Below are 25130 nucleotides of genomic sequence, written 5' to 3' on the forward strand. Positions count from 1 at the left end.
TTAATAGAGCATCAACTCCTCTGTCCTCAAACCAAGTGATTCCTTAGGTTAGGTCAAGACAGAGATCCATTGGAACTGCAGTGTGAGAAGACCACTGACTTGAGCAAGCAGGCAACAGATAAAACCCTAGACTTCCATTCTCATCACATCTGTCCCTCATCCTTCCCTTTCTCAAAGAAGAAGAAAAAAATCATCCAAAGCTCCTTTCCCTGCACACACACACACCAAAACAAAACAACCAAAAAGCTCAGTAACCAAATCTTTAAAAGTGGCTTCTGATTTTGAGTATTTCAGTCTTTGATGCCCATTTTGAGACTAGGTGCTTTAAAGCTGTCTGAATTGATGCTCCTCAAAATGGAGACACCCCGAATTAGGAACCACTTCTAAATATGTTGCCCTTAAAAATAAAAGCCAATAAAATTCATTATCTGGGGATCCTCTCTCATCTGCTGGGTTTCTAGTGTCAAATACTCTCCATCCAGGCAACATTGCGCGCGCGCGCGCGCACACACACACACACACACACACACACACACACAGAAACGACTTCTGGAAAAAGCAGGCCCCCACAGAGCCAAGAAGGAGAAATCCTGCTATGATCTCTTTCAACATCCACACTGAAGTGAAGGAGGTGACCTGGTTTTGGGGCTGAAAGCCAAATGACTGGCTCTGCAGTGCGACACATCATGTACCACCCCATAAGAGATCTCTAGAGTTTGCTCTGCATTTTGATCTTCATTCCCATCTGGCAACAGTTTTCCACTCGACGCTGCCACCATGCTCAGGCAATTCCCAGCTATACATAGAGGCATTTCTATTAGAAGTAAAAGCACAATCAGCTTAAGAAATAGCCAGAGATTACCAAAGAGATCACAGCAACCAGTCAGAGAGAGCAGTAATCTTTATATGTATATTTACTAGAATCAAAGGACCTTATCCTGATCCCACACCATTATAAATCAAGAGTAATTCCAGGGAAGTCAATGGAGCTACATCTGTATAAAATGTGTGAGTGAGTTGGGAATCAAACCTATCAAAGATAAGAGACTTCATCCATTACGTTGTGCAGAATTGTTCCCTCGGAATATCTCTAGACAGCAAGCTGGGAGCTATAATGCCCAGTGCAAATTGACACATGGGCTAACTAGGGTCTAAAAATAGCAGTTTGGCCATAGCAGCACATGCAGCAGCCCAAGCTAACTGCCTGAGTATATACTGTACTAGGGATGTGAAACTATAATCGTTTAAAAGGTTAACCACTTCTCAGTTACTGTCCCCACCCCACTCCTCGGGAGTCAGCTACCACTTTGCATTGCTGCCTCTGAGACAAAGGCAGTGGCGCGTACTGGATCCCAGGGAGCCAACTGCCACCCTGCACTGCTGCCTCTGTATCAGAGGCAGCAGCATGAGGGAGGCAGCTGGGTCCCTGGGAGTGTGGTTGCAGGGGGGAGCCAATGCATTCTGGGAGCTGGCTTAAAAGACAGCTCCTGGCATGTACCAGCTCCCGGGAAGCCAGCTGCTGCCGCACACTGCAGGTATGGGTAACCATGTAACTGCTGAGATTTTCAGCGCTTACATGTTTACCCAATTACCCACTTTTTAATATCTCTAGTACATGCCCACAGCAGGGTTGGTTATGTTTATATTTGGGTGGCTAACCAAAGTAGCTGCTTATGCTGCTATCTATGCTGCTTTTTTAATGCACTAGTTTGAGCACAGATAGCCACGTCATATATCAGAAGTATACCTCTCCGATGCTTTGTAGCCATATCTTCAGAGAGACATCAGGATGTACGGTAAGGAGGCAAATGTGTTTTTTAATATAAACTGTTGTTCTTAAACGTTTTTAACTGTATAGAAGGGAAAGACTTTCTGAACTGAAATGTGGCCTCTTAATTGTCATCCCAGCCAGGGCTTTGTCAAGCGGGGATTTAAAAACCTCTAGGGATGGAGATTCTACCACCTTCCTAGGTAATCCATCCCAGTGCTTCACCACCCTCCTAGTGAAATAGTTTTTCCTAATATCCAACCTGGACCTCCCCCACTGCAACTCTAGACACAGGGCCAGATCCTAAAGAACTATTTACTCAGGCTAGACCTGCACTGATAGTAATGAACGTGGACTTCATAATATTGCCTTTAGGTCTTTTTCTCCAATGTACAGGAAATCGGCATAGGCTTTTCCCCCCTATCTGAGGAATGCAGAATAACAGACTTTCTAGTTCTCTCATGGGCAGACTAGCTCTACTGTAAAAAATGTTTGCAGATGTTGAAAAGTGAATACTCACTGTCTCTGTGGACTTCTGCCTGTTGATGATCTGAGAAAAAAGTCCTTTAACACAGCTGAGAAAGAAGCTGTGCTCTGAAACACAGCTAAGGTTTTTGCTCAGTCTTAACATTTTTACAGCATTTCAGCCATGGTCCTTGGCCCATTAGCTGATATCCATGGCAGTATCAATTTAATCTTTTGTGTTCTCTTTCAGGGAGGGGGAACATATCTTGCCCTGGGACCTGTCATCTATAACTCCTGCCTCTTATATCCAGGGCACAGTTTCATTGCTACAAAATGATGGCACTGGCATGCTAAACAGGATTGTGACAATTCCTAATACGCGCTACAGTAGCATTACACACCAGGGAATTCAACCTTCTCTTTTCATATCTGTAGCTTTAACAGACCCATATGAAAGAAGAAGTGAGAAGTAAAGAAGGGCAGGACTGGTGTAATGGGTTAATATTAAAGCAGCATTTTTACTTCAAGAGACCTGAGTTCAAGTCTTAAGTCACAAGTGAAATGGAGTTGGGTTCACCCAAATGCCATTTTGCATATCATAGCTTGTCATGACTGCCAATGTTAGGAGAGGCCCAGGTACTGTGGCCAACTGCAAACATTCAGAAACCACGAGTAATGTACCAAAACCCACAAGACTGGCTTAAAAATCATGAGATTTAAAATATAATATATTTGGGGTTCTTTTTGTTTCTTGGTGTGGGAGCAGTTAGTGGGTCACATTTTCAAGCTCTTTTCTGCAAAATGAACATAACAGCTGAGACTCTAAGTTAATAACTTGATTCCTACATCTGGGGCATTAAGAACAACAATCATGAGACCCTCAACAGATATGAGTTGGCAATGCTAACAGGGCAGCAGGAATTGGGGAAATCTGCATAGCATCTACCCCCATTATATCGTCATAAACACCTAATTCATGCAGAATGTTAAGAGATTGAGCATAAAAGCTGAAATTCCATCCTTTATCCCTTCTGTTATTCCTGGGTCTAGCAAGAATCAAGAGCCATGGGAGATTTTACATACCGTATGTACATATGGATATAGGGTCAGATTTCAGACTCAGGGTTCCATGCTTCTCTTACTTACAGTGGTGTAACTCAACAGCAATTCCACTGAACTCCATGGAACTACATCTGCACAAAACTAATGTAAGCAAGAACAGAATCAGATGACCCACACAGAGAGTAAACTTAGCAGCTGACTAGGAGCCATGAGCACCTGACTTCTCATCACAAGTCTGACATTCATTCACGTGTGGCCTTCCGCAAGTCACTTAACCTCTCCGGCTCAGTTTCTTCATCTTTATAATGGGGATTAGGACAATGAATTAACTACTTTACCTCTGACACCATTATTTATTAGTAAATGATTGCAAAGCATGTTGAAGATGAAAAGCTTTACAGCTTTACAGTGTAATTATTCATTGTTCTGAATAGCTTGACTTTGAGCTTAAATTAAGCCATTAATATCATTTTAAAACCATTAAAAGAGTGGGACTGATTTAATATATACTGAGAAGATGAGTAAGAGAGCAATATTCACAAGCATCATCTTCAGCCCCTCTTCACCACCACCCTAATATTTATATTTAGTAATAAGCGATGAGAAAAAAATACTTTCTGTGACTAACTATACAATCCATCAAATCACTCCAGGTAGACAATATGTAAATTAGTGCCTAGATGCCATGATGGATGCCATATATTAGATTAGATAAAGAGGCTGGATTGGAAGAAGAGAAAATTGTGGAGCTGCCAACCAGTACGCCTTACACATTCTGTCATCTGGACCCCTTCAGGTTTGGGCAGACTGGTCGAGACAGTGACTCTAGACATCTTGAAGTCCTGAGATATATTCTGTCCTAGGGTCTGTGGAGTAGCTGATTACTTCCCGACTTATAATCACGGAGATGCTTTCTGTTCTGCTTTATGACTGAAGTCTGTACCTATCTTTCTCAGCAGATAAATCTAACCATACTAGAAGCCATAACAGGAACAGCCCCTATTCCAATACAATCTTGGTGTATGCTTCTCTTTCTTCTTTCTATTATCAACACTGTGCTGTTAATCATTATTATTTGACAGATCAGGGCCCCATTGTGGTAGGAACTGTATAAACATATAGTAAAAGACATTTCTTGTCCCAAAGAGATTACAATGTACACAGCTCTCCATGTTTCTCTGCACAGCTATTTATGTAAGAATGAAGAAAGTGCTATAATTGAACACACTAGTAATTCATCTAATATCCCAGATCCATCATCTCTAGTAGCCTATCTCTGATAGTGGCCAACGCTGGCTGTTTTGGAGAAAGGCACAAATTCTCCATAGAATACACATAATTGTGCAGTACAATCTCAAGGGGGAAATTTCTTCCGGATATCAGTTGGATAACATGAACTGCATGGATGCCTACAGGTAGGTCTGTGATAAATCACCTCAGTATATTTTTAAAGATTTTAAAGAATTGCAAATTGAATGTTGTTCTTATTCCTGCAGAGCTTAGATTTAGCCATTAATAGAAGAGAGACCCTTTCTTTCCCATGCTCCTATTGACACTTCTCTTGCACCACCTCTTTTAAGATCAGAGTATTCCCATTCATAAATTAAGATTACATACGATGTGACATAGGTTATTGTACCACATCTATGACTTAAGTAACAGGGTTCGCTTTGTTCTACTTCTTTGATAGGAAGTAAGATGGGGTATGTCTACACTACCCCCCTAGTTTGAACTAGGGGGGTAATGTAGTCATTCGGAGTTGCAAATGAAGCTCGGGATTTGAATTTCCCGGGCTTCATTTGCATGATGCCGGCCGGCGCCATTTTTAAATGCCGGCTAGTTCGGACCCCGTGCTGCGCGGCTGCACACGGCACGGACTAGCTAGTTCGGATTAGGCTTCCTATTCCGAACTAGCTGTATGCCTCGCGGAATGAGGTCTACAGCTAGTTCAGAATAGGAAGCCTAATCCGAACTAGCTAGTCCGTGCCGTGTGTAGCCGCGCGGCACGGGGTCCGAACTAGCCGACATTTAAAAATGGCGCCGGCCGGCATCATGCAAATGAAGCCCGGGAAATTCAAATCCTGGGCTTCATTTGCAACTCCGAATGACTACATTACCCTCCTAGTTCAAACTAGGGGGGTAGTGTAGACATACCGATGCAGACATATTAAGTCACACATAGGGATGGGAAAGGTTAATCAGTTAATTGGTTAACTGGCAAGCATCACTCTTAATGGGTGATGCCTACTGGTTCTAGTTAACCATTAACCAGTGGGGGCTGGAGCAGCTCCCCACCGTTGTGGGCAGGAGGCATCACCCTGTGGAGGGCCTGCAGTGGACAGCGGTTACTCCCGTCTTCCAGAGCAGTCTCTTGTCTGCCAAGAGCCTGGGTGCCCTGCAGGCAGGGACTGCTCTAACCAGACTAGAGCAGCCCCTGCCTGCAGAGGGGGGGCTTCTCCAGCCCAAGGGCTGGCGTGGCCCTCCCATCCGTGGTCCCTTTAATCAGTTAACTGGTTAAACATAATGTTTAACTGGTTAATCAATTAAATTAGATTTTACATTCTTAGTCACATAGCAAGTGAGCAGCAGAGCCAAGAACAGAATTTAGGTCCCCTGAAATCTAGACCCTTTCTTTAGCCACAAGATTCACCTACCCACTTACCTAGGTGTCCCCCTCCATTTAGGATCCAGTTCTATTTTTGCACATCCTGATCTCAGAGTTCTGAGATCAGAGGGGATGCTTTTTCACTGTAATGAGAGCGTTGTTCTTTTGCAAAGGTTGCATTTCCTGCCATGCATCATAAGACTGAGGGGTTTAAAAATAATACAGATCCAGGAGCGGCCCGAGGCTGGCTGCAGCAGCTGGCACCCTAGGCAGGGAGGTGCAATCGGCACCTCTGCCTGCACGGCCATCAATGGCCGTGAAATCATCACAGGGTGCCCCGGTGCCCCGTGACATCATCATTGGGCGCCCAGGCCAGCGGCGCCCTAGGCAGCTGCCAGGCTCACCTAGACTCACGGGCCGCCCCTGTACAGATGTAGTTGCAGCTCACCTCCCTACAGTTGTGCTTTGTTACACATTGCAAAGAAAGAAGGAAAGGATTACACCCAATGATATCTTAGAATCATAGAATACTAGAACTGGAAGGGACCTTGACAGATCATTAAGTCCATTCCACTGCCCTCATGGCAGACCAAGCATCATCTAGATCATTCCTGATAGATGTCTATCTAACCTGCTCTTAAATATCTCCAGTGCTGGGGATGCCACAACCTCCCTAGGCAATTTATTCTAGTGTTTAACCACCCTGACAATTAAGAAGTTTACTTCCCTTGCTGTAATTTAAGCCCATTGCTTTCTGTCCTATCAAGGAGGAGATCAAGGAGAACAATTTTTTCCCATCTCCTTGTGACACCCTTTTAGATACCTGAAAACTACTATCATGTCCCCTCTCAGTTTTAGAATCCTAGAATCCTAGGACTGGAAGGGACCTCAAGAGGTCATCGAATCCAGGCCCCCGCCCTCATGGCAGGACCCAGTACTGTCTAGACCATCCCTGACAGACATTTATCTAACTTACTCTTAAATATCTCCAAAGATGGAGATTCCACAACCTCCCTATGCAACTTATTCCAGTGTTTGACCACCCTGACAGTTAAGAACTTTTTCCTAATGTCCAATCTAAACCTCCCTTGCTACAGTTTAAGCCCATTGCTTCTTGTTCTATCCTCAGAGGCCAGGAAGAACAAGTTTTCTCCTTCCCCCTTGCGACACCCTTTTAGATACCTGAAAACCACTATCATGTCCCCTCTCAATCTTCTCTTTTCCAAACTAAACAAGACCAATTTTTTCAGTCTTCCTTCATAGGTCATGTTCTCTAGACCTTTAATCATTCTTGTTGCTCTTCTCTGGACCTTCTCCAGTTTCTCCACATCTTTCTTGAAACGTGGCGCCCAGAACTGGACACAATACTCCAACTGAGGCCAATCAGTGCAGAGTAGAATGGAAGAATGACTTCTCGTGTCTTGCTCACAACACACCTGTTAAGGCATCCCAGAATCATGTTTGGTTTTTTTGCAACAGCATCACACTGTTGACTCATATTTAGTTTGTATTCCACTATAACCCCTAGATCCCTTTCTGCCGTACTCTTTCCTAGACAGTCGCTTCCCATTCTGTATGTGTGAAACTGATTGTTCCTTCCTAAGTTGAGCACTTTGCATTTGTCCTTTTTAAACTTCATCCTGTTTACCTCAGACCATTTCTCCAGTTTGTCCAGATCATTTTGAATTATGACCCTATCCTCCAAAGCAGTTGCAACCCCTCCCAGCGTGGTATCATCTGCAAACTTAATAAGTGTGCTCTCTATGCCGATATCTAAATTGTTGATGAAGATATTGAAAAAAAACAGTCCCAAAACAGACCCCTGCGGAACCCCACTTGTTATACCTTTCCAGTAGAATTGTTCCTTCCTAGGTGAGGTACTTTGCATTTGTCCTTATTAAACTTCCTCCTAGTTACCTCAGACCATATCTCTAGTTTGTCCAGATCATTTTTAATTATGACCCTATCCTCCAAAGCATTTATAACCCCTTTCAGCTCGGTATCATCTGCAAACTTAATAAACATGCTTTCTATGCCAATATCTAAATCTTCAAGAATTCCATTCAGCATATGTCTCATGAAGGCAAGGGGATGATTGTGGGTATTGGTAGTAGGATACTTTTCATTTGGAGAGGCTGCCCCAAAAGAAGTTCATTTTATTGTGTGCAACTAGCCAGAAAGCTGTTACATCTTGGGTGGATGCCTATAACCTCTTTAGCAACTCCCTCTGGTTCTGCTACATAAGTGCACTGAATGAAAAATCCTAGCATGGGTGGAACACTTATAACTTTGGCTTCTGCTTACAAATAAATTCGCTGCTCAACACACCATGGCAAATTCTGCCCCTTCAGTAAAACAGCAAGAGACAGATTTTCTTTGATTCATTAACTTTTATGTTAATTCGGTTGCTCTCTTTGGGGCTTGTCCTGCAAGATTCTGAGCATCCTTTACTTAGGAAATCCCACTGATCTTTATGGGGCAAGATCAAACTAAGTCAGTGTGAGCTGGGGATGCTCAACATGTGGACGCATCAAGCCTAAGTCAGGCAAGGGAGAAGTTTTTATCTTATTTGATTTAGGCAGATGTGGCCTCAGATTTGAAGCACCTCAATTTCTGTAGGCCAAACTTGAGACACAGCCCCCAATGAAGTCAAATGGAGAGGTGGCTTCTCAGCATCTCTGAAAATCAGATCTGAAACGTTTCAAGTTCGGTCTCAGTACACTTGCTTTTAATTCATACTCTTATATTTATACAGAATTATGTACGAGATGCTGAATATTTATATGCTCTTTCTTTAGAACGTTTACTTAGTGATTAAGGCAGGGAACTAGTATTCAGGACTCCTGAGTTCTGTACCTGACAAAGGGCTTATCTTCACAGCACTGCTGTAGCAGGTCAGTGTAAATGCTAGTGGGCCGACAGGAGAGTTGCTCTCTTGGTGTAGATAATGCACCTCCCCATGAGGCAGTAGCTATGTAAGAGAAGCTCTCCTATTGACATACCTCTGTCTATACTGTGGGTTAAGACAATATAACTACATTGCGTGGGGTGTGGATTTTTCCCATCCCTGAGTGATGTAGTTGTACCGATATAAGTTTGACCTGGCCTTGGTGTGCACTCAGATCACTTAGCAGTTCTGTGCCTCAGTTTGACCCCTGTAACACTGGCATACTAACACTTACCTACCTCAGCAGAGTATTGTGAAGATGAATTAATGTCTTAGAATGCTAGGAGAGCCTCAGATGAAAGACAGGAAAGAAATGCAAAGAAAGGAAGAGAGGTGTTTTTACACTAGGGAAAAAAATGTGTTCCTACCATGTCAGATAACGAAACAAACAGTACTTGTGAAGGTTTAACCGGTTAACCAATAAGCCTTTCCCTTAATGGGAAAAGGATAGTGGTTCTAACGGTGTGAGACTTCTGTGATCTGCTTCAGTAAATAGTGATAATATAATATACAAAGAAACTTGAGTTTATGTAGGTCTAGAATTTGCATCCTAACTCATGTGAGTATCCACCGGATAATTCATGTAAACAAGAGTTACAGCAGGAATATCTACAGCAGAGTCCTGCACTTGGGACGGAAGAATCCCAAGCATAGTTACAAGCTGGGGACCAACCAGTTAAGTAGTAGTTCTGCAGAAAAGGACCTGGGGAGGTTACAGTGGATGAGAAGCTGGATATGAGTCAACAGTGTGCCCTTGTAGCCAAGAAGCCTAATGGCATATTAGGTTGCATTAAGAGGAGCATTGCCAGCAGATCCAGAGATGTCATTATTTCCCTTTATTCGGCTTTGGTGAGGCCACATCTGGAGTATTGTGTCCAGTTCTAGGCCCCTCCCACTACAAAAAGGATGTGGACGCATTGGAGAGGGTCCAGCAGAGGGCAACCAAAATGATTAGGGGGCTGGAGCATATGACCTATGAGGAGAGGCTGAGGGAGTTGGGTCTGTTTAGTCTGCAGAAGAGACGAGTGAGGGGGGATTTGATAGCAGCCTTCAACTTCCTGAAGGGAGGTTCCAAAGAGGATGGAGAGAGGCTGTTCTCAGTGGTGACAGATGGCAGAACAAGGAGCAATGGTCTCAAGTTGTGGTGGGAGAGGTCCAGGTTGGACATTAGGAAAAACTATTTCACTAGGAGGGTAGTGAAGCACTGGAATGTGTTACCTAGGGAAGTAGTGGAGTCTCCATCCCTAGAGGTGTTTAAGTCTCGGCTTGACAAAGTCCTGTCCGGGTTGATTTAGTTGGGATTGTTCTTGCCGAGAGCAGGGGGCTGGACTTGATGACCTTCTGAGGTCTCTTCCAGCTCTATGATTCTATGATCTAGGTTTGCAATTGTATATTTATATTCTGTTTAAAATATTCTGATCACCCAGGTTATATTTTGGCTCAAGTGTGCTTCCTGCAGCTCTTCCTGCTGCAGGCAATTCCTAAGAGCTATGTACATTTCTCTTGAGTTAATTCCTTTTTCTTGTGGCTCATCATGGCATGCTATATATAGTTACTCTTGTGCTGCACTGTACTTTGTTGCTTTTTACTACCCTTAGGAAAATGGATATTTATTAAATATCAGAGCCTTACTACTGTTTGTATGTATACATATGGCCGAATCAAACCAAAAGTTACAATTCAGCTGTTGGAATATAAATGGATTGCATTAAAAGGCATGAGCCCAGGACTAGAAGCCAGGAGTCCTAACCCTGACTCTTGTGCTGTCAACCTCTATTTCCTGGACAAATCACTTCACCCTGCATGCCTCTCTCTTCCAGTCTTCAAAATGGGGATAGTATTATTATTCAATTTCCTCATAGGTGTGTGCACTGTGCAATGCTTTTAAGATTTAGGGCTAGATTCTCACCTCGTTAAGGTTCCTTCACAGCACTAGATGAGAAAAGGAGTTCTAAAGAGGGCATGATTCACATTTGCACCCACTTTAAGGACTTTCTACTGCCAGGGTTGTATATAAGGCTCTTGGGATAAATAAAAATCTGACCATTACAGTAATATATAAATGCTATTGTTACTCTGTATGGTGAGTGGACATAAGGACATGTACAGGCTAATTCTTCAAAACTCTCTGGGGGCTCTGGGCACACATTTCCCATGGGCAGCATTGACGAACACAGCCATAGTGTTTGCTTGAGAAGAGAAGGAAGAAGTTGCCTGGCTCCAGCTGCTAGTTTTCAGGGTGTGGAAGAGAGGGGCCCTGGAGGGCTGTTAACCAGCAAGGCTCCCTTCCCATCCAGCGCCGCACCCAAGGACTGGGGGCGGGTGTTGGGGTAAGGCAGCCACTTTCCCATGTCTGGCAATTTAGTGAGTCCCAGCCACAGATGCCCACTCTCTTCTTAGTATAACCAGCCCCCGTGGTCACTCTGCAGTATAACTGTCCCCCACTCTCACTGCCCCAGTGGTCATTCCAGAGCACAACTGTCCCTGCTATCAGGGCTCATCTAGACTATGCTGAAGTGTCGAAAGAGGATCTCACTTTTGATCTCACTTTCAAAAGTGGAGCTTTTGGCAAGACATGGGTTTTTTCAGCAACCCCCCCTTTTTTGAAAAGCCGCTTTTCCTCAAAAAATGAGGTTTACGCCCTCAGATTCCTCCCTTTCCATGTTATGAACAATAATCAGATTCCAGGCACATCCTATTTTCCTGCCACAATCAAACCCTGACCTTGCTTTAAGTTTGGATAAGAGGAAACTGCATACCAAATTTGGTGGTCCTAGCTCTCATTGTTTAGGAATTCTTGAACAAATGGACTCAGACTGATGGATGGATTCATGGACAAACAGATGCACAAACTCTCTAAGATAGATAGATAGATAGACAGATAGATAGATCCTAATATAATCATCTGTCATTATCCCTATTTTATAGATGGGGAGAATGAGTCAGAGATATTAAATTACTCACCCAAAGTCACCAAAAATGTCAGGCGCTAGAATAAAATCCAAGACCAATTCCTTGGCTCCTAACCTTGTATTCAGTTACTGCAAAACAATGCATCTCAAGGCTATCGCTTGGTATTGGCAGGGATGAGCTTTATATAGTAAAACTCCATTGGTCCGGCATCCAATGCTCCGGCACTCCTGATGGTCCGGCACCATCGGGAACCCGGAAGTGCTCGGGGCAGCTGGACAATTGGAGCTGCTCTGCACCCGGCTTCCTTGATTCAGCCGCTGCTGAAACTGACCAGCAGCTGAATCAGGGAAGCCGGGGGCAGAGCAGCTGGAGTGCTGCCGGGTTGGTCCTGGAGTGCTGCCCCCCGGGGCCATGGGACCAACTCGGCAGCACCCCAGCTGCTCTGCCCCAGGCGTCCCCAAGTCAGCCGCTGCTGAAACTGACCAGCAGCGGCTGAATCGGGGATGCCTGGGACAGAGCCGGATTATGGGAAGGAGGGGCTATGAGGGGCCTGGGGTGGCATCCCCTCCCACCCCACCCCAGACCCCTCATAGCCCCCCCTTCTGATAGTCTGGCATATCTGATAATCCAGCACCCCCTGGGTCCTAAAAGTGCCGGATTATCGGAAGTTTACTGTATGAGTTGGTTTATGTTGCTGAGCATCCACATGAGGCAAACACATGAAGACCAATTCTGTATACACACATAACTATGTTGGTTAGGGGTGTGATATTTTTTATTGAAGTAGTTATACTAGTATCGTCCCTAGTGTGGCCACAGTTATACAGGCATAAAAGTACTTCTAGTGGTAGAGCTCCCCTACTCAAATGGGAATAAGATATACCAGTATAAGTGCATTGATGCCAGTAGAACTTGATCCTCCGTGGGGATCAGGCCCGGCCTTTGGGCAAGGCGAGCGAGGCAGTCGCCTTGGGCCCCGCACATTCAGGGCCCCATGCATTCAGGACCCCGTGCTGCCCAGCTCCCAGCTCCGCCCACCCGGCCAGGAGCCATACAGCTGTGTGTCTCAGTGTGCTGCCTTGGGGGCCTGCACACTCTTTGGCAGTGCCTAGTAGGGATTTTAATGCTTGAACTATACCATGCAGTTAAAACAGTACAGCTGTGTCTACACTGCACCCCTTTTCCAGAAAAGGGATGCAGATTAGACACTTCGGAACTGCAAATGCCACGGGGGATTTAAATATCCCCCGCGGCATTTGCATTTACATGGCTGCCGCTTTTTTCTGGCTCGGGGTTTTGCTGGAGAAAAGCGCCAGTCTAGATGCGATTTTCCGGAAAATTAACCCTTTTCCGGAGAATCCCCTACTTGAAAGTAGGAATAAGGGATCCTCCGGAAAAGGGTTTATTCTCCTGAAAATCGCGTCTAGACTGGCGCTTTTCTCCGGCAAAACCCCGAGCCAGAAAAAAGCGGCAGCCATGTAAATGCAAATGCCGCGGGGGATATTTAAATCCCCCGCGGCATTTGCAATTCCGAAGTGTCTAATCTGCATCCCTTTTCCAGAAAAGGGGTGCGGTGTAGACACAGCCTACCAGTGTTGTGTGTGGAAAAGGTGTGAGACTTCTTACTCAGCATGGAAAGCATTCCATCTTTGGGACTTGATTTGGATGTAAAAGGTTTTATGAAGGCAGGAAGATCTTGAGGCTAATGCTCAGGTCTGGGACTAATAAAATATTGGGTGGGTTCTCATGGCCTCATGACTCTGAGCAAGTCACTAAGGGTATGTCTACACTAGCCCCCTAGTTCGAACTAGGGAGGCTAATGTAGGCATTTGAACTTACAAATGAAGCCCGGGATTTAAATATCCCGGGCTTTATTTGCATGTTCCCGTCCGGTCGCCATTTTTAAATCCCATTAGTCCGAACTAACTGCCCGTGGCTACACACGGCAGTCAAATGTTAATGCGAACTAAGTCCTTAGTTCAAATTAACTGTTACACCTCATTCTACGAGGAGTAACAGTTCATTCGAACTAAGGACTTAGTTCGAATTAATGTTTGACTGCCGCATGTAGCCACGGGCAGTTAGTTCGGACTAATGGGATTTAAAAATGGCGACCGGATGGGAACATGCAAATAAAGCCCGGGATATTTAAATCCCGGGCTTCATTTGTAAGTTCAAATGCCTACATTAGCCTCCCTAGTTCGAACTACGGGGCTAGTGTAGACATACCCTTAGTGGCACTGCAACTTAGCTTTTTTTCATTTAATAGTGAAAATAGTTTCCTATTCCTGGGATATTGGAAGGATTAGTTATCTTAAGTCTTCAAAAACGTTTATTTACTTATTTATTTGTCATAAAAGGAGAGTGAACATTTTTGGCCTCTGGAAACAACTGTTCTTGGACACCTCCATTTTATTGCTTACACCAGGAGTGGGCAATAATTTTCACAAAAGGGCCACTTAATGAATTTTGCTATGTGGTCATGGGCCGTCTTCACCTCTGGAAGGAGTGGGGCCTGCAGATTAGCATCCCCCCCTCCCCCCCCCCCCCCCCCCCCGAGCTGTCTGGGGCTGAAGGCTTTGAATTAAAAACACAGCAAAGGGCTTGTGGCTCCTGGCCCCACCACTACCACATTGCATGGCAGCTGCCCAGGGTTGTTGTGGCTATTTAAAAGGTTGCAGCTCCAGCCCCTGCCAGATAGCACCACGACTTGGAGCCATTTAAATAGGATCCTGTTGCCTGAGCCACTGCCTGGAAATTTGGTGGCCTGGGCAGCAGGATGTAAATAGAAAGCAGCCAAATGCAGCCTGTAGGCCGGATCAAACTGTTAAGTGGGCCAAATCTGACCCTCAGGCTGCATCTTGCCCAGCCCTGGCCTACACTCTCTACTTGGGAAGCTACAGCTCAAGTTAGATTGGCAGCATGTATCCCCACACTTTACTCACTCCATCCAAGGAGTTCGTCTGACACTGGCAGTCTGTATAATAGACTATTCATGCAGGCACTCTGAAGTAGCAAACAGACATCAGGAACAAAAAGGGGAGGGTGAATCCATAAGATGTTGCCCTAACTGTAGCACATTCACAGTATCCAAACGCTTAGGGATGACCAAAACTAAGCTTCCTGCCAACTTTGAGGCCTCAGGATAAACCAGTCTGGGAAGAAAGTTGCCAGCTGCCCTTCTTCTGTCAGTCTCATCCCACACCTTTAGAGGATTTTACCACCGTCATCTGGTGTTACAGTCACCATGCGGAGTCCTCAGCAGCAGAAGTACATACAGCAGCCGCAACAACATCTGCTATTATAAATACAGGCTTTGCATTGTTGGGTAATCTGTTAACAGTGGAGTAAGTGATACTGGAAGAGTAATTAGCAGTGACTAGCGAACCATCGCACTCAGAAGAAGAAGTACTTGTTTGATAAGATATCAAACAAAATAACTTTTATTGCATTCAGTGTAGTTCCTCTCTATTTTGAAAAATCCAGCATACGCTGACTGTTGGTGGTAGCAGAAGAGGCTGGCTTGGAAGCCCTAGAGACGGAAGTCCTGTTTATCCATGGATCAGGTATGATGTTCGTTAAACCAGCCCCATCCTACCATGCCGATGTGATCTGGAGCAGTGGTTCTCTACCAGAGATCTGGGCCCCCTGCAGGTGTCAGGGGTTCTGCCAAGCAGGACCAGTATTAGACTTGCTGGGGCCCAGGACAGAAAGTTGAAGCCCCACTGAACCTGGCTGAAGATTGGGGCCCTAAGCCCTGCCACTTATGGCTGAAGTAGAAGCCTGTGCAACTTCGCTTCATGGGAGCCCATGTGGGGTGGGGCCCCAAGCAGTGGACCTGCTGGCTGCCCCCTAACACTGGCTCTGGCTTTTATAAGCAGAAAACCAATTATGGCACAGGTGGGCTGTGGAGTAGCATGCTTGAGGAGCCTCAGGAAAAAAAGGTTGAAAACCCCTGATCTGGAGGAACTATCTCTAGAATTAAGAGGGAAGGGGAGTTTAATCTTCATGATACATTTAGTCCTCAGCCTCTCTGCTGAAACATCCCCATCAAAAGGACCAACTATTGTCAACTGGGTTGGGGTCTGTTTGTTTTTTAATGTGGATACCTCTCCATGGAGAACGGGGCTGAAAACCACCAAACTCATTTCATATTGTGAACATAAGAACGGCCAGACTGGGTCAGCCCAAAGGTTTATCTAGCCCAGTGTCCTGTCTGCCCACAGTGGCCAATGCCCACAGTGGCCCAGAGGGAGTAAACACAACAGGAAATCATCACATGATCCCTCTCCTGTCATCCATTTCCAGCCTGTGACAAACAGAGGCTAGGGACACCAGTCCTACCCATCCTAGCTAATAGCCATTGATGGACCTAACCTCCAAGAATTTATGTAGTTCTTTTCTGAACCCTATTAAAGTCCTGGTCTTCACAACATCCTTTGGCATTATGCACCAAACAGTGGTCAGGTGGTGATGACCCAAACTCTCTCTCAGCCTGACCCCCAAAAAAACAGTGATATAGGCTATCGCAATAACCACATTTTGTTGTGTGTGAGCCCATCAAGTTAGAACACAAATTCTTCTTCCCAGAAAAAAAATGTCATAATCATGTTAAAGAGACACAGTTTAGCCTAGATACTGGTGAAGATTAAAACAGGGCTCCCTAAGATGACTTTCTGTGGGCACACAAATAAGGAAAAATACTTTAGAACAGTGTTCTTCATTGCAAGGCCTGCAAGCCAGTGGTGGCTCTCATGGACCCAAAGTGCAGCTCCCTGTTGGTTGCTATCTCTGGTAGAGTAGTCGGGCTGCCGCTAAGACGGGCTCCCTGCCTATCCAGGCCCCATGCCACTCCCAGAAACAGCCAACTCCCTCCTGCAGCCCAAACCCCTGCTCCAGCCCCAAGCTTGCACCCTGTACCTTCTACTACACCTGTACCCTCTGTGCCAGCCCTGACACCCTCCCAGAGCAAGCAACCCCTCCTGCACCCCAACAATCTGCACCAGCCTGGAGTCCCCTCCTTGCACCCAAACTCCCTCTCAGAGTTTGCACCCATCGCCCATTCCTGTATCCCCAATCCTCCACCCCAGGCTCAGCCCAGAGTCCCCTCCTACTCTGCGAACCCCTTGGCACCAGCCCAGATCCCATACCCCTTCCTAGACCTCAACCCCCTTCCCCAGCCTGGTGAAAATGAGTGAGACTGGGGGAGATGGAATGAGCAGGGTGGGGCTTTAGGAAAGGGGTGGGGCCTATGGAATGTGGCTCACATAGAAGGGTTTTTGCCAAAGTAGCTCCCACTTCAAAAATAATGAAGAGCACCGCCTTAGACCATGGCTGAGTTACAGCCATATTTAAACATGATTGGTTGTGTAGTGTAGAGAGGTACTTCCAGTGGCAAGAGGTTTCAGATCTATTACCAATCTCCAGAGCCACCAGCCACTTAATGGCATCAAACTGAAGAACTCAGTAGTTCCCTTTGATTCGTTTTCTGTTTTCTCTCCGATTATTTCCCTGAATTATTTTGTTTGTATCCTCTCCTGTCAGCTCCTGTGTGGGTACCTTCGTTACTTCATTATCGTAAAAGCTCTGGCACCATAATGTGCTACCATGGAGACAACTGATAGGATGTAGTGAGGTCATGAGCCCTACTGAGACAAAGGTCACTGGCAAATTATGGATAATATAATTCAGTTCATTCACCCTCCGTCAAGCCGCTAAGCTCAAGCTCTGCATTGGAATCAGTGAAGTTACAATTTGTCCCCTTCTGCTTGCTCTATCTAAAAGAAAGGAGCTATTTGCTCTGAAACAGCTCTTGCTCAATGAACACACTTGGTACATCCTTGCTGTAGTCACCATATAGAACTTCCACAAAAGATAGATTTGGGGGGACCATGACAGCAACAAACTCAACGGGCTAACCAAGGTTTTGCTCAGTAACAGTTCTGGGAACCCTTTTTCTCTTCCCAGCAGGTTTGATCACAGTGGGTTGTAAGCTTTTGAGGGCAGAAACTATCTTTTTGTTCTGTATTTGTGCAGCACTTACCACTATGGGGTCCTGCTCCACGATGGGAGCTCCTAAGTATTGTGGTAATACAAATAAACCATAATTATAGCGGAGGCTTCTGGACAGCCTTCCCACATCCTGATTCCCAGGTACACTAATTCAGAATGGAATCTCTGAAATAGACCATTGAAAATCAGCAGAGAAGAATCTCAGGCTCTTTTGAGTATGTGACAATGGGAGATTTTATTTAAACAAATCTGATTCCTGCTATGTTTTCTTGTTCCTCAAAAACAGCAGCAGTGGCATCTTCCTAATGCATACTGTGTCTCATTGCTCAGGGTCACCTGAGCCCCTGTACAGCATACTGGACTTATTCTGTTCAAATACCACCAAAACTGGAGCTATTTGGGCTCATGACAGACTCTTTCAATGATAATAGAGCTATAAAATAGCAGATGTCATAGTGCAGGGGCTAGTAGGGGCGAAAGAGAAGGAGAGTGCCCATGCAATAAAGCAGGGGAAGAAGAGGGAGAATGCAGTTGGTGGAAGAAAGTAATTCCTCCCAGGGAAATCAGCAGTAACCTGTATCTTGGTCATAAAGGATAGCAGTGCCTAATAGGGAAGGATTATAGCAAGCAAGGGCCACAATAGCTTAAGCAAGCTACAAACAAGCTCAGGATACACTCCAGGTGTTGTGTATACTAGGTGTGTGCAGACCACCTTCCCTGATCATCTGGTATTTGTTGAAACTGCTGGTGATTAATGTGAAGGTCACATGAAGGGAAAGCACCAGAATATCACGGTCACAAAATGGTAGCACCCAGGGAGTTGAACACATAGGGGAATAACCATTGCTTTTTCTGCTTCTCCCCCCAGCTCCTGACATGGCAGCCACTATGGAGGACAGAGAAAGGGGTGGGGGAAAATGAAATTGAACTTAAAGTCCACTGCTGCACAGCCTCACAACAAGCACATCCATCTTTAGGTAGCTGCGTGTGGTTCAAGGCATGTCCTATATCTAGCCAGGTATAATCAGGAGCTGAGGACATGCTATGTGAATCCAATCTTCCTAGCATTTTCTTGTGGGATTCTTCAGGGTGAAACTTAAAGCAAACAAGAAATCTAGTCTTGATGGAGCTAGTCCTCAGATCACCATGGCTAAAGGGCATCTTGGTATTAACAGGTTTTTATACAATTATTTATCTGCACACACAATATTCACTGATTAGTATTTTTTTAAATCACCTTAGATAATACATTGCCAAAAAAGATGTGGAACCTGTATCATTTTTGGTTCTGGCTCGCAGGTCTCTGACGTGATAAAAATAAAGGACACACCAGAGTGTGGCTATTTTCCCCCTGACATTTCTGTCCGTGACATTACATAACATATGGAGCACTAGTCTGTGCTTTACTGGATTTCCATGATTTTTTTATATGCAGCCATTTATGTTATTCGTTTTCCCCTTGAAGCAGTGCCTTCCTCCCCACCCTGCCAGTGCCCACAGCAATTGTCCTCCAACAGCGGGGGGGCGAGAAGGGGAGGGGGGAGAATTCCACCATCCTGGCTTCTTGCTCATCCCCAGGATTCTGCCTTCTTGTATGTAGCTCCCAAAAATAAATAAATAAACGATTTAGGATTAAAACCATTAAATCCCCTGGGATGTGGACAGCACATCAGCTCCGTTCCTTCCTACTCCCTCTCCACCCCCAAACAAATGGCTTCTTCTGTGCATTAGTCACTCCAAAAGCAGGATTTGCCTGATGCTGCATTCTTCCCTCAACCTCTTTCACACTCACTCTCCACCTCACCCCTCCCAGCCCACCAAGCAATATGCTGCCCGCCATTGATCTGCTTTGATCAATTCCCAATTAGATATTACCATTTCAAAGCAGACATTTATACAAACACACACATGCACTTCTATGCTGAGGGGAAGAGGGCTCTCTTGCTAGTGAAGGTGACAATCCAGGGAATGTCACTGTTCACAGAGATGCCTGATATCTGCATTGTAGGGTGCAGTGTGTGTGTGTGTGTGTGTGTGTGTGTGTAGCAGGGGCTAGGATGACGGTTCTCCCAAGAACCTCAAGTTGAAGAGGGCAAGATCGGCCCCCCTCCTCTGTCCTGTATTGCACTGCATTAAGCATTGCATGGCATGTCCGTTGAGCAATGCATTGCTCCCATAACCTCCCCTATAATCGGCTGCATTTTAAAAATCTTACCTGCCCACAAAATTTTCCAGCACTGAGCTCTTCCCGGCGCTCTGTCCGCCCACCACGGCTATCTGGGGCAGGTCCAGGTCTGCATTCTGACCGATAGCCGCGAAGGCATCCTGGAGCCTGTTGACCAGGGGGATGAGGTCTTCCATCCCTCGATTCCCCATGTCTGCAGCTCTGCTGGGCTCTCGCTGCTGGGCTTGCAATGCAGACGCCTCTCTCCGCCCGCTTCCCTGGCAAAGGATTTACTGCTGGGCTTTGGCCCCCCAAGTCCTCATCAGGGGTTGTCCCCAGCCCTCAGCTGGGCGGTGCGTTTGTTAATCCTCCGCCTAACCTAGGTCCCTGGTCTCTGCAGCAGGGCTGCCACCCCGACTGCCAGCTCAAGCACCGCTAGCCACCCGGCTCCTCACGGGATTTAAAGCGCACGTAGCATCAGCGACCGCTAGGGGGTGTTACGTGCCCTACTGTGCTCCGAGAGCTTCATGGGAGTTGTAGTTCGTATAGGTAAACGTAAAGGTGTTGAGAAGGGAGCTACGCTGGGAGCCAGGCGTCTTGAGAGTATCCGCCTTCAATAGCCTGGGATCTGTTCCTATACAGGGACATTAAGAACAAGGGAGTCTGCCGGGGTCTGATGGAAACACGGCAAAAATCCTCCATCGTAAAAGGGGTTCAAAATTGGTATTCAAATCAATCCTCCAAAATGTGAAACCTGGAGGATCTGAATATTTATTGATATATTTGTAATGAAAAAGCCAGAAATATTTCACTCCTCCCAAACAACAGACTCCCCCCCATACACACACAAATCTGTGCTTTCAATATTCAAGAGAAACTGCAATTAATAGCTAAATGGTTTTTAAATTACATCTTTGTAAATAATCTCTGTTCTTGTAAATGGACGTACCTAGCTTACTAATAATTAAAGTAGAAGGGGTTTTTTTAATTTTACTTTTAATTTACTTTTAATTGTTTCTGCAGTTTAATTTCTGCTGTTTTGTTCCCAGTCCGTTTCAATTTCTGGTTATAATGCCCTAGACATTGTTGCTGTTTGATTTACAAAAAATGCAAGGAAATGTTTAATCATATGTGTTTCCACTGTTTCTTTTAACAGTCTGAGACAATAAAGAGGAACTAATTGGCTCAGTTTGCAAAATAATGTTTTTACAAAAATAACATTTACAGCCATAATTAAACTGAAAGTGTTGTTGGAAAAACAAAAATATTCCTTACAGGTAAGTAATTTCACTCTGGTCATCTTGTTTGCAGTCCAAGTCCGCCCCACCCCCACAATCTTGATAAGAGGTTTGCTGTAATCAGCAATTCTAAAATGTACATAAAATTGAATGTATTTGATGGCCGCTATTAACATTTTTTGCAAGGAGTAGCACCATCAAACTATTTGAATATTGGATTTTATCCTCATCTGTCAGTTTAACATTATAAAAAGAGGCATTTCCTTCTGAGTGAGTCTGTGTTCCAGAAATCATCACTTTGATCATTCTGTTCCACGGGAGATATGAAATTAAATTAACACATTTGTGTTTCCCTTAGAAAAGGCTTGCAAAAGAATGCTGAAAGTGCACTGTGGCAACAACTGACATTCATGTCTTAAAAATCTGACTAATATATAACCAGAGGGATGGAGAAGAGCCAGAGATGCAACAACAGGATTTCTCGTGAGTTCTCACTCAGCTATCTTTCTTTCATATTTATGTTTCATAAAATTAGAATTTAAATTACTGATAACCTTTGGCTCTCAAGCTACACACAACTTTGGAAGATACCACAGGCCTGATGTGAGTTCTTTATACTCTGCCTTATTTCAGGAAGAGCTCTTATACTGTAGACTGACCAATGATGGTGTGTATGTCAGCTGTTCGTAGTTATTCAAATTAGAACAGTGGTTTTCAGACTTTTTTTCTCGTGGCTCAGTTGAAGAAAATCACTTGAGCCTGCAACCAGAGTGTAAGGAAGTAAGGCAGTGTGCCTCGGTGCACCACTGCAGTAAGCACTGACTGCACTCTGGCAAGAGCCGGCTGGGGCACTCAGCTCATGTAAAGGGACCAACTGAAGGCGCGCTGTAAGGGATGTGTGCGTGCTCTCAACTGGGTTAGTGAGAGGGGCTAGTGGTGGGGGCTCCAACCTCCATCTAACCTCTGTAGTCTGTCCCCAGCCATTGTGCTCCTGGGGCAGACCTCACAGCTTAGCTCTGGCAGCCCAGCGACTGCTGCAGGAGCTCAGCCCCTGTGGCCGAGTTCAGGTTCAGGGATGTTAAATATTGGTGAATTGAATAGTTGAGTAACCTCATGAATTCTTATCAGTTAGTCCACTGTTGTATAGTTCCTGGGGGCGAGGCTAGCAGCCAGTACTCTCCAGCCTCACTCCTGAGAAGACCCCTGCCACTCTGTGCTACTGCCACTGTATGAGAGAGAGCAGCGTGGGGTGCCAGCTGGGAGCTGGTCCATGAGAGAAGCCAGTTTAAAAACTAGCTCCCCTTGTGGACCAGCTACCTGTTGTCCTGTGCTGCTGCCTCTGATAAAGAGGCAGCAGTGTGGGGTGGCAGCAGCCCCTGTCTAGGGAGTGGTCTGAGCTTCTGAACTTGGCGTGAGCTGGAACTGAGCTGGGCTGCCTGCCTACCCAGCTCCTAATACACTTTAAATGCAAAGCTGCAGCGGGGGTAGGTCCCGGACCCATCACAAGCCAGGACTGAGCCGGGCTGCTAGCCAGTCTGCTAAATAATTTACTGGCAAGTGGGGGGGGCGGGGGCACAATGCGTGTAGCTTACAGCATTAACCTATAAGCTTTTGCTTATCTGTTAATCGACTAAATTTTTACATCCCTAGTTCCTACCTGGTAGCCCAGCTTGGGCTCTTGCCCCAGCTCCTGCCCTGGCAGCCTGGCCAACAAGGCCCCAATCAGGGCTCAGCCCCCATCTGGCTGCAACAGCCTGTCTCTGGCCCCCATCCTGAGGCAGGCTTAGTGGTCCAGCTCCCATCTGGCTGCAGGAAGGGCTGGTGGCAACCTGCTGTCCTGCCATGACCTAACACTCCTGCACCCCCCATACACTCCAAATGTTGTGCCCTGAGTCCCTCATACACCTGTACCCCCTGCTCTGATCTCCTCATGCATTCCAGCTCTGATTCCTGCAGCCCCACATCTCCAGTCCCTTGCCCGAACTCCTGTACCCCTACATACCCTAAACTCCTGCCCTGAGCCCCTCATACACTCCAGCCCCTGCCATAACACTCCTGCACCCCACACACACACTCCAACCCTGTGCCTTGAGCCCCTCATACATCCAAAACCCCTGCTCCAAGCCCCTCATCACTCCAACCCTGTCTCCAGCACCCCCCACATCTCCAGCCTCCTTCCCTATCTCCTGCACATCTGCCCACCCCAACCTTCTGCCCTGAGCGCCCCCCCCCCCCCCGTGCTCCACTGCACACTTAAATTTCTTACAGGTATAGTTGTATCACAACTTTTGCTATAAGCCCTCTCCCTTGGGTTGTGTTAGGACAGTACCTGTAAGAAATGTAAGTTACTTTCCCCCCTGCCTCCAACCTGACATAATTTGACTAGAGTGTGGGCTGTGGAATGGGGCTGAGGATGAGAGCTTTGGGATATAGGAGGGGGCTCCAGCTTTGAGGGGGGACGGTGACAGGGCTGTGGCAGGAGGGGCTTACTTTGAGTGGCTCTCAGTCAGCGGTGCAGCAGGGGTGCTAAGGCAGCTTCCTGCCTGCGCTGGCACTACAGACCATGCTGCACCCCAGAAACAGCCAGCAGCAGGTTCCCAGCCGTGGGAGTGCGGAGCTAGTGCTCGGGGCAGGGGCAGTGCGCAGAGTCCTGTGCGCTTTCCCCACCACCACCTAGGAGCCAGGCCTGCTGCTGGCCACTTCTGTGGTGCCAGGACAGGCTGGTAGCCAGCCTTAGCACTCCCACTGGTCACCTGATCCCCCTGCAGCAAGGAGACCCAGTGCCTGACCCAGTACTGGGTCATGAACAGTAGTTTGAAAACCACTAGACTAGAAGTCAGAGGCCCATAAGTGTATGTTTGCCGACTGCCCAATGATGGGTTAATCTGGCCCTGACCAGACCAAACCAAATACAAAGAGGAGACACTATTACAATTTGGCTCCTGCTAATAAACAGCTGATTTTCAGAGGTGTTAAGCACCCACAGCTCCCACTGACTTCAACTGGATGTGAATGTTCAGAACTTCAGGCAATCAGGTTATAAAGTAACCCTACACCAGGTGGTTCATGTTCTTGAGCCTGTGTGTATACAAGAGACGTCTATAAATAGACAAGAATATAAACCCTGAGGAAGGATTGGGGGAACAGGCTAGGTGTTTATCAATATAGGAGAATATATACACTTTTTCAAGTGCTTAGTCAGTGCTACAACACTTTGATCAGATGCTCTGAGTTATTTAAAAAGACGGTGTCTACACTAGGAATCTATTTTGAAATTAGTAAATGCGACTTAATAACTCCTGATTTAACAAATTCAAACTAGTGTGTCCATACTATGGGGAAACCTTGAAATTAGTCCAAACCAGGGTCCGTTAATGTGGACACAGTACCTTAGACTTAGAGCCCCAGGAAGTACTGGGGAGTAATTAGTTTGAATTACTCTGGGGAGTAATTATTTTGAAATGGTGACATTGGAGCGTCCACACTACTGTTATTTCAAAATAACTATTTCAGAATTAACGTTATTCCTGGTGAAAAGCAGGAGTAGAGATTTCAAATTCTGCAGCCTGTTATTTCAAAATAACAAGCTTGGGAGTGTGTACGCTCTGTTTATAAATTCGACCTTGGAGGGGTTATTTTAAAATAAAGTCCTAGTGAAGACCAGGGCAAAGAAAGGAATTTCTGTCTCTCAAGGTGGTTGCAATAAGAACAGGCAGTGCTTTTTTTGTGATGGTACTGCCCAGAATGGCATACCATCACCTATTTTCCCAGCTCACAGAAAGGGAATGGGAATGGGATTTCCCTCGTGCGTACTGGCACATGTTTTCCTGGGACGACTCGGTAGCCTGCTCAGGATGTGTGGAGTTTTTCTTCCTGCTCCCAGCGCAGGGCTGTGGCTCTTAAAGGGGCTGCGACCAAATTTTGGCCCCAGTGCAGTTTTTGTTTGTTTGTTTGGC

The 25130-nt window shown here is 45.9% G+C and overlaps 1 protein-coding gene across 13 annotated transcripts in view; it reads right to left on the bottom strand.

Annotated features, from left to right (window-relative positions):
- DNM1 (dynamin 1) overlaps positions 1-20396 on the bottom strand; it is a 127913-nt gene extending 107517 nt beyond the window's left edge. For 11 of the 13 annotated variants that reach the window (XR_016347775.1, XR_016347774.1, XR_016347771.1 and 8 more), the window contains exon 1: positions 19988-20396. Coding sequence is in view for 7 of the 13 variants with exons in the window: in XM_075905872.2 (XP_075761987.1) it covers positions 19988-20148 (161 nt within the window). In the remaining 6 variants the exon portion in view is untranslated. The remainder of the gene's footprint in view (positions 1-19987) is intronic. The other 2 variants (XM_075905873.2, XM_075905875.2) reach the window with 1 other exon arrangement.
- Positions 20397-25130: the final 4734 nt, after the last annotated feature.

This window comes from Pelodiscus sinensis, chromosome 23 (assembly GCF_052426305.1).
Source record: "Pelodiscus sinensis isolate ZL-2025 chromosome 23, ASM5242630v1, whole genome shotgun sequence".
NCBI classification, from domain to species: domain Eukaryota; kingdom Metazoa; phylum Chordata; order Testudines; family Trionychidae; genus Pelodiscus; species Pelodiscus sinensis.